Source organism: Melospiza melodia, chromosome 4 (genome assembly GCF_035770615.1).
Source record: "Melospiza melodia melodia isolate bMelMel2 chromosome 4, bMelMel2.pri, whole genome shotgun sequence".
Lineage (NCBI taxonomy): Eukaryota > Metazoa > Chordata > Aves > Passeriformes > Passerellidae > Melospiza > Melospiza melodia.
Window position 1 is genome coordinate 12498400 of NC_086197.1, and position 14656 is coordinate 12513055.

General features: G+C 40.0%; 1 protein-coding gene across 3 annotated transcripts in view; it reads right to left on the bottom strand.

Annotated features, from left to right (window-relative positions):
• The window catches only part of PHF21B (PHD finger protein 21B), a 133903-nt gene extending 119562 nt beyond the window's left edge, over positions 1 to 14341 (bottom strand). The window contains exons 1-3 of one of the 3 annotated variants that reach the window (XM_063153929.1): positions 14176 to 14341; positions 13618 to 13650; positions 13262 to 13327 (exon numbers count right to left, since the gene is read on the bottom strand). In XM_063153929.1, the coding sequence (XP_063009999.1) occupies positions 13262 to 13327; positions 13618 to 13650; positions 14176 to 14229 (153 nt within the window). In that variant the 5' untranslated portion in view covers positions 14230 to 14341. Of the gene's footprint in view, positions 1 to 13261; positions 13328 to 13617; positions 13829 to 14175 lie in introns of those variants that run through there. The other 2 variants (XM_063153927.1, XM_063153928.1) reach the window with 2 other exon arrangements.
• Positions 14342 to 14656: the final 315 nt, after the last annotated feature.

Here is a 14656-nt window from a genome sequence, read left to right on the forward strand (position 1 = left end):
CAGGAAAAGCTTGTTCTATGAAAGACTGCATCAACTCCAAGCAAATAAACAAAGAGTGAAAAGTGCGCACAGGAGTATCAATCCTCATCTTAATATCCCTTCTAGCATCAAACCTGTAGAAGAGAATTCCTGCATATCATCATTAGCTAATTAATCTTAAAATGTTCTCTCCCATTTCTCCTGGGAAACAAGGAAATGTGGGAAAAGGAGACTGCTCAGACCTCTTCCAGTTGTGAGTATCCATAAAGTCACAGTGTGCCTGCCAGCAGCTCCTCCACAGAAGCTCCACAGCCTCTGCTTTGCCAGGAATTGGGAAAGAAAATCCTGTTCCATCTCAAACTTTGACCTACCTCTCTATTTCTCATCAAAATACTGAGACATCCCTGCTGTTTTCACAAAGAACTGGCAAGTTCAATTTTAATCCCTTTGCTCTAGATATCACCTCAAATTTGTTTTCTCAAGCTCTTTGTGTGTTTTGATCTCTGTACACATTGTACACCTCTTCCAGGAGGAGGGGATTTTTCTCTTTAAAATCTGAAGGGTGTTTGTGCCAACACCCTTGGGTTTGGCAGAATCTGGCCCTTAAAATATAAATCCCTGTGTCAACTTTGTCTTCCAAGCCATTTCCACTAAAAGCATTTGGGATGCTCTCAGACAACAGTCAGTTCCCTCAGAACAACACTGGACAGCATGTAAAGCAACCAAATTATTTTTGTTTAAGGCTGATCCATTGCACATTCAGCACAGCAAATCAAATTCTCACAGAATTCCAGCATCCACTAATTCAAATTTCAAGACTTTTTATGTTGAAAATAGTGCAATTACTTGGGAGGATCCTTAACCAGAGAAGGTAAAATTCCTTCAGTGGATAATAACTCAACAGACTACAGGAGTGCTGAGTTAGTCATGTCAAGAAACTGCATTTTAATAAATGCCAGATTCTGTACATGCCCAGTCTGCTGAGAACTGTGCATTTTGAAAATTTCATGTATTTATATGATAGGTTGGAACAGGCCAGCTGATGAATACATAACTATCTGATGATCAAAAGATCTTTTTCAAGGAACAGTGAATCATTAAGTAAATATGTAGCAATTTTAAGCATTATTATTCAGACTTTGTTCTGGAATAACATTTTTAAAGCTATTTTTCGACACTGAAATTTAAAGGTTTAGCCACAGACTTTAGAGAAAGTCTACCAGCAAACCAGCAGCTGATGCTAACTTAAACTGAAGCTAGCTTAATGAAAGAGCAAGAACCTGAGAGATCCAGACAAATGTTGTATGAGTTATTGGCCAGTTTCATAGTTTGGGGATGGCAAGAAAACTTAAGTGCACCTGGGCTAGATTTTTGAGAAGTATAAACAGGCACAGTTCAACTGAACCCAAGGAAACTACAAAATCTTAACATGAAGATCTCAGATATTTTCCTTTTTTTTTTTTATTTCAAACAGTGAAGCAAATAGAAGACTATCAGAAATTCTAATTACAGACAGAGCTGATGCACACCACTTTGCCCAGCTAACACTAGTAGAACTAATAGGAGCCACACAGTAGGAAGATCTTTAGAAAATACATTAGTCCAGCTTTCAGGACATTGGATCATCTTACAAAATCATCATCATTTGACAGCACTCAGTTTAATAGGAGGCAATTTCAAACAGCAACCAGGGACTGAACTGCAAAATAACCCAACAACTCAACTTTGAGAGAACCACAGAAACACAGCATGGCTTAGGTTGGAAAGAACACCTTTCCTTAGGTTGGAAAGAACATCTTTCTTTTATTTTTCTATAAAATAGGGTAGCAAATTCATAACAGTGGGTGAAATGGACCACCTCAGGCAGCCCAAGCCAGGAAAATGCCAGCTGACTTGCTCTGTATTTGTAACAGTTGGTAAAGTCACTCAAAGATGAGTTTTGGGGGAACTTTATTCTTCCACTGTGTATGGGAAACTGTCAGCTACTACTGCTTTCACTGTTTGCATTACCTTGTGGTCTGAACCCTGGAGAAGAATCTCATTAAGCCAAACCTAAATACACACAGGATAAAGACAGACCCAGACCCAAAAAACTTCAGCATATTTAGGAGAATTACTTTATTAAGAAAGCACAAGAGGAAAAAAAAGATAAAATAATCAACTATGGCCAAAGTTCTGCAACCAAAAGGCCTGAAATCCAGATATAGTCTCATTTTAAAAAAATTATCTATCTAAAGATGTGAGAAATAGGAATTCATGCTGAAGGCCTCATAAACTCTCGGACTTAAAAATACACAAATGCAAACAGCCTCCCAGCCAAGGATACAGACAGAAGCTCAGACTCTGTTCCTAAACCAGGTCTTTCACCTTTGCTCCACCTACCTCAGGCTCAGTGCTGGCCTAGATCTCAGCCCAATTTCCACTAGTTTTATGAATTTACACCATTGCTGGGAGCTGCTGACTCCCCTCTTTAATCACCAGTACCAGGCCTCTGTGTGTATGTTTGCACACACACATGGCAGGGAGAAGGGATGACTCCCCAATGTCAAAAAAATCAGCAGAATGCTGCACTCCCAAACTGAGTTTGGCACACAGAAATCACAGGCTTCTCACAATCCTCAGTTATATTATTCATGCAGAATGCACTCAGCATTCTATTGTTCCTGCTCTCATTGTTTATAAATGAGTCTTTGCTTCATCTGGGGATGGAAGTTCCTTTAAGCTTCCTTTACTAAAAGTACTTCTGTAATGAGATACAGCACTAGCACTCAGAGGGTTAAAGAAGTTTCTGGAAATGTTTGTGCTTCTGGAAAAAAATTGTTTTTTTTTTCCTTTATTGAAGGAAAAATGAAACACTGGTCTTGCTGGTTTATTTAGCCAATCTGACACACAGGTTCCTATTCCTTCCTAAATGTTTCAGAAAATAATGAAGTTCTTCATTTTGTTCTTTCTTACTGCAACATTTCTGAAGGAAATTTTGTCATGTGTTAAGACTCTTGTTTTAACACTTCACTTAAGCATTCCCAGCTCTATCACATTAAAATATTAACCAAAGAAATTGTCTTTAAATGCTGTACCTGGCATAAATACTATTTCTCATGACAGGACATGAATTGTTCCAGGTCCCTTTTTGTAGGGATCTACAGCTACAAAAAAAGATACAAGCCTTTGTCCAGCAATATTGCAAATTTCATGATTTAGCTTGTTTGACAGTTCGGACTACCATCATGTGCAAGATTCTAGTGCATTCCCCCAGATTAGAGTTTTTTCAATCCAAATTAAGTTAATTAACAGTGGGCTGAATTGTGAAAGAAGAAGTAAGTTAATCAGATGGCAACTAAATCACCTTTGGCTGAGGATATGCTTCTGTTTTAAAACCAGTATCATCATGGTTTAAGGGGAGTGGGACTATAACATCCTTTACCTCTCCACTGCTCACCTCTCTTACTGCTTTTAAAGTTCAAAGCATTCCTTCATGCTGCTGCTAAGGCTGAGATATTGCAGATCCAAAAGGGACAAGAGGCAGGCTGTCAGCCAACATACTGAAACCTGAAAATTGGAGAGATCCATCCATCCATCCATCCATCCATCCATCCATCCATCCATCCATCCATCCATCCATCCATCCATCCATCTTTTGGAGTGAAAGGAAACTGGGTTTTTTGAACTAAGCACTCAAGAAATATAACAGTTTGCCAGTTAATGGAAATGCATTTATATTTCACTACTGTTAAGCAGAGAAAAAATTCCATCTCTTTCAAAAGCCTTCTCCTGTCTACTTGCAAATATCAATGGACTTTATGTAATGGATAGGTTTTGTCTTTTTCATATCAACCCCTAATATATTAGCTCTTAACTGAAGTTTAATGAAGCCATCCCCAAGAGCAGCATCTTTAAGCCAACAATCTCCATCCTCTGTAGTTCTCCCAACACTCTGGACTGCCTTCATCTGCCCTCTCCCCTCCTACCTGCTTTGCTCCCTTTGGTAATATCCGGATTTTTATCACACCAGTGCAAACTTTGGGTAACTCCAGTGAACTCCAGGGAAATATATTTCTGGACTTACACCTGCCTAGCCAGCAGAAAATGTAAATTTAGCTGAATAGTATTTAGTTTGCTCATTAAAGGCATTTTTCCCCTTTAATTTATAAGAAAGAAATGAAATCTGGATTGCATTGCTCATACTCATCTTCAGTAATACCACATTCCTCAAATGATCCTATTGAAAAAAGCTACCCACTTTTTCACTCAAAACATATGAGGAGAACTTAGTCTGGAATTAGTAGAGGAGAGAACAAAAAGTATTTCTTTCAACAAAGATCAGCCCTGTAGGTCATTTGAAGGAGGGACAGTAGTGCAGAATTTCAATTGGTTTCTGAAACAGCAGCTTTTAAAAAATGTATTTGCAGTTTAAGTGCCAGGTTTTGTCAAAGAAGACAAAAAAAAAAGATTGCAAATACTTCTGTCACTCCTATATTCCAATTAGTTTTGAAGGGGTGAAAGATGAGAAATTAAAACAATTCCATCTTACATGGGGAGTAAATAACCTCCAAATCTAGAAACTCATTGGCGTGTGCAACCAAGGACGAGCGCTGAATGCAACACATCCATGGATAAAAGTGCTCTGGAAAAAGCTGGGGTTGTTTTCCATTTAAATCCATGCCTATTCAAAACAGTCATATCTGAATTTCTAAGAGCACGCAAAATCAGTATGCATTTACCATAATAAATGCCTTTTTCATCAACCAACAAAACAGAACAGATACAAATGAACCAATCAGGGATTTCCAGTGAGCTATCGGTGTTAGAAAAGCTACTCTGCAGATTCCAGTTGAGTCACCACAGAGGAGAAAAAAAAGGGGGGAAAGGGGGGAAATAAATTACTGTGTGCAACTCCATCTGCAAACTGCTTCTCCCGCACTGGTATGTAATAAAACGTGTTGCTAAGATACAAGCTGCTAAAGAAGTTCATTAAAGGACACTTTAAACAAAGCTGCCAGACTCTTTTCCCTTTAAAGACTGCTTATTTGGTTCTGTCCCTTGTGTTTATAATTAGATCCTCTATATGAGAGATTGTGTTCCATTCAAGCCCACTCAGCAAAGAATGTTAATAAAATAATGTAAATAAGGCACTGGTTTAGGTTGTACATATTTATGGGCTGCAGAGCTGTTGATAGAAATGCATCTGGACTCCACCTGTATTTTTAAATGCAAAATAAATGCTTTTTCAAGTAGTTTATCCCTAAGCAGGAGAGCAGAAACATTAGCTTCTGCACCCAGCACTCTGACCTAACTTTCAGAAAATACTTTCAAGCAAAGAAAACTGGCTTCTTGCCTAAAGTTTGGAGTTTATGAGGTGCCTCTCATATAGGCTTTTATATGCAAGCCTTTGTTATCTACCCTGACATAAAGGACAAAATTGTTCATGCCTTTCCCCTGGCAATCTTTCTCTTTTTCCATCTGTACACAAATTCCTAGATGTGTGTTAATGATTTAGAGAATTTCCTTGATCTAATATATTCACAAGTAAATCTGTTTTGTAATATTTTACTGCCAAGAAAGATGTGCTATCAGATAGGTCTTTATCTGACCTTATATACTAAAATACTTTTAGTCCTCCTAGTAACACTTGGATGGTAGGGGTACTCAGGCTTTTGTTTTGGTTGAAGGGAAGAGAATGGGCAAGATGTACTTTGCTTTCAGTCATTGTGGTGAAACAATGCTAAAGAAATAATTTCAGCATTTATCTGTTTGGCACTTAATAACACACAAGATGCATAAATCCCAGATGAGAGTCAGTATCAGTGATTATATAGGAAATGTTACTTGTCACTTTATAACCTGCATCTCACACTAAATTCTGTGCTGCAGTCCCCAGTACGTATATATATTTTTAATTACATTTTCAGGCTCATTTACATGCGCATATTGGCTTTCTGCCTGAATGATATCAAAGAGAAAGACCTTATGCTCACACCCAACCACACACACCCACACACACACAGACACAGAAGCAAATTTATACACAGAGACACTCTGTACATTTCTGAGAATGGAAGCTTCTCTCTTCGTCATTCTTAGAAAAGCTTTGACTCACCAATAAATCTTTAGGCAATCTTAGCTGATTTCAAGCACTTTAGAAAAACAGATCATTATAGAAAATGTAGGTTAATCTGTGCTGCATGTCAAAAGTATCAATGATTCTCACTTGACTCAATTATTTGAAATGTAATATACAATTTCACTTTCTGTAACCTTATAAGATTTGTCATCAATAGCTGAGTTGCACAGAAAGGCAATTCCACTCCTTCTCCCCAGATAATACAGAAGCTACATCACAAAGTACCAACAGGATCAAGCTAAATTAATGTGGAAACAAAAATAACTTATATGCAATATAGACTTAACTTCTGTTTCAAGGCCAATGATATGCTTCTCTCAATTAAACACAAGCAATCAGACCAGCCTTGAGGTGAACACACTGCTCTGGCCAGAGCTTCAATACCCAGGCTCTTAAAACAGAATTACAGCTCTGAAAATAAGATTGCCTCTCAAAAGCCTAAATTAACACCACCCATCATATCTACAGAGCTCTCAAGTACTTATTGTTTGGATTTTACTGCAGCTGCACTTATGGTCAATACCCTGGTTTACTTTAATTCAGTCAAAGGATTGTTTTATAATTTAAACTTGGACATATATTTAAGTTCTCCGTGGGTTAAAAAAGGAAGACACATGCTCCTATTTCCTAGTTCTCTGTCTATTAAGCAGAAGGGTCTGCCTGTACATGTGCAAAAAGCCCTGTGGTACATATTAGATTTCAATAGAGCCTTACCATTGGCAGTTGCAGGTTGGAGCAGGAACTAAGCCACATCAGCAATTTCATATGACACTCTGGAAATTGCAACTGCATAACAATAAGCAGCTGATTCAAAAAAGAGAGCAGTGGGGGAGAAAACATTTTTCATGAAGTAGATTTTAACTCAAGAACAATTCCAAATAAAAAAGTAGTACCACCCTAAGTAAAAAAAACCAAAAATTATATAAAATATATGTATATACAGACATATAAGAGAAGTGTGTGATGAGGATTGGATAGACCAAATATGAGTCTATTACACTGAAATAACTGTCCACTTTAATGGCAGAATGACAAATTTTCATTTCAATTAGTCCAATTCTGGTTCTTTTTGGCTCTTCTTTGTTCTTATATTAAACTTGCAGCCTATTTTCATACTTCCCTTACCTCCAACTCCTCTGCATGTACCAGTTTCCATCCTTGGCACTATGGCCTCACAAACACCATTTACCGTGGCCTTGTCTTATTGATTTGCAAATTTCTATCCTTTATTGCCTAAAAATGTTGTTGGTGCTTCAGATTTTGTTTTGGGGGTGGAGGGGAGGAGGAGGCAGCATCATTTTATAACCAAGTACAAAAATACTGCACATAATATCCTTGATCACAAAGAGAAAGGCATAGAAGGAAAAGTTAAAAGTAACTTTGTATGAACATTTATATGCCTTCATGCTTTCAACTTGACAATCAAATCTGCAATGAGATGAAAAGGGATTTTCTCTATTTGAGCATAGCAGAAGTGTTTAGATTGGTGCAGTACCCCATTGGAAATGTTATTTAAAACCACCATTCTAGCATCATGCCAAGGAAAGCAGACATTCCCCTTTTCTTCCACAGATCCAAGGAGTCTGTGCACCAGATCCTGAGACAAGAGGAACTGGTTCAAACATCTGCCATGACTCTGCTCTGCATGAGCCACACACAGCATGAGCAGTGGAGATTTGGTTCCATCAAACCAGAGCTCCTGACAAAGACTCCTCTAGAAGCACCACTTCACAGCTACCCAAGTGTCTGCTCAAAAATTAAAACAAATTCTAACTCCAAGAGGCAGAGTTCCTACAAAGAACTAAAGTTACTTTGAAAGAGTCTCCCTACTAAAGTATTGTGCACATCTGAACAAATACCTGTTTGCTGCAAGCATAAATTAGATATTTTAGTGTGTAACAGGTAGCAAATGTCTTTAGTGTAAAACCAGAAATGAAATAAGAAGGCATTGTTGGCATAATTCCTTTTTCTAAATAGACAAAAGCATTGTAGGGAAAAAATTGCTAAATCACAGGGATAATCATCATAGCCAGCTCCTCTAATGAGGCATCATGGGATTACTGGAGTTATTATAAGAGTCATCTTATTGAAGAAATTCAAAGTTAATTGAAATCAATTGTACTGTTCTGACAGCAGGTGTTTTAAGTGGGTAAAATATCAAAGTGAACTCTTTAAAATGGTTAGAATGAATGTAACATTCTCTTTTCAGCAGTTAGCCCTGCCAAGTGATACACTGTACAAGTAGAGAAAAGTGTGCAGTCAAAGAAAAATGCTGGAATGAAATAGCATTTCCCATGCCAGTGCAGCTACCAAACAAAATGGGGTTCTAACCCCTCCAGTAGAAATTATTGTTACAGATGTGTGAATTCCATGAATCTTTTTAAGGGCAACCTGATGGCAAGCTGAAAGCCATATTTCCATTCCTTCATGAAAATGTCTTTTATTACCCTTTTTCTCCAATATGACATGGGAATCTCAGTATGCTGTTACTGAAAGCACAAACAGAATGCCAGGATTGTCATTATGCAAACCATATTCCTAAGTTTCTCCTCCAAGAAGCTGAAGGTAAATCCTTCCCTAGTTTTCCCTCCTCTTTCTATAGATGACAAAACAAACAATACATTGCCACCTGATTTTGGAAAAAAAGAAAAAGAACTGGAGCTTTCTGGGAGCTGGAGCTCTCTGAATTACAATCCAGAATCTTTACTCTGATCCAGCAAGTTCATTTTATTCTGCAATTGTCCAGGATTCCCAGCAAAGTCAGCAGGACCTCATTATACAGAAGAATGGCAAAGTCAAGTTCATGTTTAATGCCTGTTGTCTGTGTGTTTACAGACTCAGTGCAGTGATAGGAAAGTTTAATGCTCCACCTGGGAGCCCATCACCTGCCTGCCCTGACACCCAGAGCCAGACACGGATGCAATTCTTGCCACAGCAACAGGGAGGGCCGTGCATGCCTTGGGTCAGAGTTTGACATCAGGTCCAACTCAATCTGGAAATGCCTTTCAGATTTTACCTGAGTTTTCACTGAAGCTTATAACCCTTATTTTACCTTAATAATCTTGAAAGAACCCAGCCATAAGAAATACTGAGCTCTGGCAATATCAATAATTTACTCTTTACCTTGTGTAAACAATGCTGCCATTTGCAGCATGAACTTCAACAAACCCAAAATCCACTTCCTCCTCTTCCCCAAAACAGAGACAGTATCAGCACAATGAGACATCTGGAGCTAAACCATCTCCAACAACTTGCACAAGAACTCTACTTCAATTTAAGAAGTCTAACACTTTCCACAAGCAGGTTTTGCTGGTGGTCACCACAGGCAAAATACAGTCAGTGATTTCATTTCAGGTGTAATACCCAAAAAAACCCCAAATAATCAGCTATAACACAGGCTGGGAAAGTCTGCCTGAAACTGATGCTTATTTTCTGCATAGATAGTAAATTATGGTAAAGAAATGAGGCAGCACACAAGTGAATGGCACAATGTCTTTCAGGAAGGCATATTTTTATTACTGTGCTACAGGACAGGGTGTCTGAATTCAGAGTTCATCATGGTCAAAAATATAGTGAGCCACACAAGTTCAAGACATGGCTTGCCACCTAACACTTATGTCAGTAAGGAGGAACAAGAAAAAAAGAACTTCCAATGGAGGTTAAAGATTTGCTTATTTTTTATCCTGATCTATTAATTAATAAGAGACAAGTTTCTAGAATTAAAAGACTCTTAACAACTCTTTAAGGACATAAAGAGCAAGAAACACATGCAGCAGAGCAACTCTGGTGTGCTATTAAGGCCAGTGCTGGCTCTTATGATGGCTCTTTTATTTCCATATAAATGCTTGTTGCTTGACAATTTAGATAAAAATGTTACTGCTGCTCTGCATGTGCTGGAGACTGAAGGTGTAAAACCACTGGACTAACTAATGGAGTTTCACACACCATATCTTGTTAAAGAAGAGGTAACCCATCCTCAAATGTGATGACAATTAATCAAAACCACAGCATCTGAGGGATGTACTTGTGACAGAAGTCTAAGCTGTCTTTCTGAGTTGGATGCCAAATTAGCAACTGATTGAAACTATTGCCTTCCAGTAATGAAAATGATGGCTCTAAGTACTTATTTGCACATACTGAAAAATATTAAAACTATTCTAAATAAAGGAAACATCAATGACTAACCAGGGATCCTTGATTGGGATGCAACTTTAAATCCAGCTGCATATACAAGTCCACTTTGTAAATTTCCCTTAAAAGCTGAGTTTGTCATTCAGTTCTTTCTTGTCTTCATTTGTAAGTTTCAAGAAAAGTACACATTGCCACAAATGCCACTGTAGCCATCTACAATGGAAAGTGATGAATGGGGGCACTGGGAGATAACACTTACTCCTGCTATGTTCCTAACAGGTGTAGATGGGGATTTTTGTTTGTTTTACTGTTGCATCATTAACATGTGCAGTTAAATTGAAAGGCAATTTTAGGGTCTTTTGTATTCAGTGTACACAAAATCAAAGGTATTCATTATTGAATTATGAATTAGTTGTGCCTAAACAAATCTTTGGTGGGATAAAGGAGGAAAGAGTGTAAATACATATGTAAAAATAACCTCCCTGCTTGAACTGCCTCTTTAAATTTACACTTGTGTTTCCATGAAAGTGAGGGCATGAAACCACCAAAGAGCCCCACCCTGAGCCCATCTGTGGTCTCAGGGGTCTCACTGCTCCTTCTCTACACCCTCAAGGACATAGAGCCCATTTACAAGCCACTCCTAAGGAGCAGCTAATAATTATAGCAAGTCTGCAAAGTTACTCGATGGGTTTGTGACCTGGTCACGAGCTAAGACCTCCAAACTCATTTCACTTGTGACCTGAGCAGGATTTCAGTGCAGACCTCTGGAGGTGGCAGCCTGGAGCATGAGGACACCACAGCACCAGCCAGACTCTTAATTATGAGTTCTTGTTGCACAGCATGTTGAAAACAGCAAAAGAAATCCAGAGTTTTGCCTAAAAATAGGACGTTTCTTGCTAGGCCAAATTTCCTGTTTAAAGAATTTAGGTATTTTATGTTTAATTATTTCATGGTCTATAGATTTATTTACAAGATTATGAGAATAGCAAGTCATAAATATACAAGATATTTTTACTAGTTAGTTTGGATAATACATAAATATGCTGTGCAAGCGTAGCAAAAACCATTTTCCCCAAGCTGAATCAGAATGTTCAAACTGAATTTTCAAATGTGTCTCTCTGCCTTATCTAAATTCCAACATGACATATAATAAATAGCTTCTCATTTACCACGATCATAAAAATTTAAACAGCCTTGAAACAGTTGCTGCAATATAGGGGGAAATGATCAAATCTACGTTCCAAACACCCACTTAGAACAGTAAAACTATTTTGATATTTAAGAAAGAGTACATAAAGATGCAGGAAAGGGTTTTACCTTATTAAAAAAAAAAAAAAAAAAACAAACAAACACAGAAACAACAAAAAATAAGGTTCTACCAAATATAGGAGTATTAGAGTCAACAATTTGCTGTTTTACACTGCACAACAAGGACTAACAGCCCCTACACATCATGTAGTGTCAGATTTGCTTTTTAAAAGAAACTATCTGGTTTGATTCTATACAGTGATTAAACATCTTTGTGCTCTGCTGAGTAGGGCATTCTCTCCCCTCCCCCCTCCAAAAACGGCATCAAAGCAATCAAAATGGTAATGTTCAGCATGAATGGGGCCCCATCCCCCACCGGCAAACTCCGCAGACTTTTCTCCATGTTAGGAGGAACCAACACCCCTTCCTCACAAAATGGAAGCTTCCACTACCAAACTGAGAGTGCTGACCAATTCTCATTACAATAAACCTGGGAGAAAAAGGGGTGGCGTGCAGCCGTGGCCCGCAGGCACGCCGCACGCAGGCACTTGGCAACTTTAAGCACAACTCCGGCAAAGCAAAACAAAACACAATTTAAAAGAAAAAAGGGAAGGAAAGAAAAGAAAACCAAACAAATAAAAACAAACAAAAAAGAGGGACGGGGGAGCAGCACACGTGTCGCCTCTCGCCGGGAGGGTGTGAGGGAGGCAGGGGGGAGGCAGGGGCGGCTGAGGGCGGCTGTGGGCGCTGTCCCCGGGCGCGGTGCTGAAGGCGGAGGCCGCGCTGGGCCGGCACGGAGCGGGGAGCCCAGCAGCCCAAAGGCCACCCGCAGAGTTGGACAGCGGGGAGGCTCGGGCCGGCAGCTCTCCCGCTGCTTTCCCAAGTGCCTTTCCCAAGCGCCTTTCCCGCCGGGAAGTGCCGGGAGAAGGGCCGGGAAGCCGTGAGGGCGGCGGCGCTGTCCGCGGTGCTGAGCCCCCCGGAGCCCCCGCCGCTGAACTTTCCTTGCGGGCCCCGCTCGGCCCAGGGGTCACCGGCACAAAAACAGAAACTTTGGCAAGGGCGGGAAGGGGAGGAGGCAGCGGGGAAGATTCCCGGGTTGTTTTGTTTCACTCCTCCGTTTTTGGGTTTTTTTTTTCCTCCCCCCTCTCCCTGGCTGCTGAAGCGGGTTAATCTGGTTTTATTCGTATTTTTTTGGAAGGGGTAGGAAAAAAGTGAAAGTGCCTAAGTGAACTCGAATCAAAAGGCAACACGTCAGATCAGACCAAGGGAAGAGAAAGGCAAGTGGGGAGGGGAAATAAAAAAAAAATAAAAAAAAAAAAGAGAAGAAAAGAAAAGAAATAAAAATAAAGTGATCAATAAAAATCAGTTTTGTAATTAAACCCAGAAATGGCTCCAAACGGGGCTCCAGCCTCCTCCTTCCCAACTCTTGCTCTGCACATTACACAGAAGTGCACAAAGTAGCCCAAGACAGGAGAATTTTCCATATTCCTAAAACATGTCGACCAACTCAAAATGGACGCCTCTTTTTTTTTCTTACGTTTTAACTACTGCTTATCTTTTTTGCTGCTAGTACTGAAATAATTCTTTCCCCCAGCAAGACATCAGAGAATCCGACCTCATTATCAAAACATGCATTTTCTGACTCTATGCAAAAGAAAATGGATGTTATATCCCCTGCCGCCAGTATTTTTCAGCTAACGCAGACACTTTTCGGATGTTTAGATAGTGCATCATAAAAACAAGAAGAAAAACCAAGCACAACTGAATCGATCTGTTCCTTACTTGTTTCTCATTAAGAGCTGCTATTCTTGATTGCCTTTCATGGATTTGTTTCTTAAGATCCCCGTTCTGCAAAAACGGCAACAAGACGCATATTAAAGGCAAAGTGCAAACTAACCCCGTGATGAATAAACTTGCGAGCTAGAAATTGTTCAAAGGCAAAAACCATTCCACCGAAGCCGTACAGAAGCATGCACACACAAAACACCCTCCTTAGCAAGAAAGCTCAGTGCAGACTACAAAATGAGATCTCTTACTGATAAAGTTTCTCATCCTGCTGTCCCAGCACAACTGCGCTTATTACGGCAGGGATAAAATACTGAAGAAGAGAGAAAAAAAAAAAAAGGATCTGCATTTACCTGTGGATCTTGCTTCATCTGTGCAACTAGTTTCTATTAAAAAAAAAAATCGCCCCGCAAAAAAGGAGGAATTAGAAACTGTTTCAAGTTTAATGGATTTTTTTAAATGTATGTATGTGTGTGGACGGGGGAGGGAGGGGGGTAAGGAACAAAGAGGCAAGTAAACACTGCGAGTCAGTTTCAAGCAAAGCTCATAAATATTCAAGTCTCGTCCTAATCTCTCCAACACACACACACACGCACACACGCACTCTCTCTCACACTCACGCACACTCACACGACTGCAGCGTCGACTCCGCGTCTCCACGGCACCCACACACACAAAAAACTCAGCCAAAGAAGCCGCCAAAGTACTTTGTGGGAGTGCTCGCCATTGCGGCGGGGAGCCGGGGGTCCCTCCCCGCCGCGCCCCCCGCGCCCCCTCCCCGGGCCGCTGCGGCACCGAGGCTCGCTCCGAACATGCAACCCCGCTCGGTGCTGCGAGCCCGAGCCAGGCACGGCCCGGCACGGCTCGGCACGGCACGGCTCGGCCGGTGCCTCAGCATTGCATTCTGTTACCTGCTGACATGGGATTTCCACTTTTAACGCCTCCCGCAAGCTGTGTAGCTCCATCCCTGCAACTTGCCAGGCACTTTCCTGCCACTTTCAGATCCGAGTGAAGTTTGTTTTTTTTGGTTTTGTTTGGTTTGGTTTTTGGTTTGGTTTTGTTTGGCCTTTTCTTTTTCCCTGCCTTTCTTTTTCTTTCTTTGCTTTTTTTTTTTTTTTTTTTTTTTTTTGTTTTTGTTTTTTTCTCCCTCGCTTTTTGCAACAGACCGGCCAGCCAGCCACCCCTCCCTCAGCGGGAAAATGGAAGAAAATAATGTTTTTAAGTAACCAAAAAAAAAAAAAAAAAAAAAAAAAAAAAAAAAAAAAAGAAAGAAAGAAAAAAAAAGAAAAGACGGAAAAAAATAAAGTAAAATAAAAAATGAAAAAGAAAAGGAGTGGCGGCACCAAGAACAACAATACGTGAGGGAAAGCGGCAGGACAGCGGGCAGACACA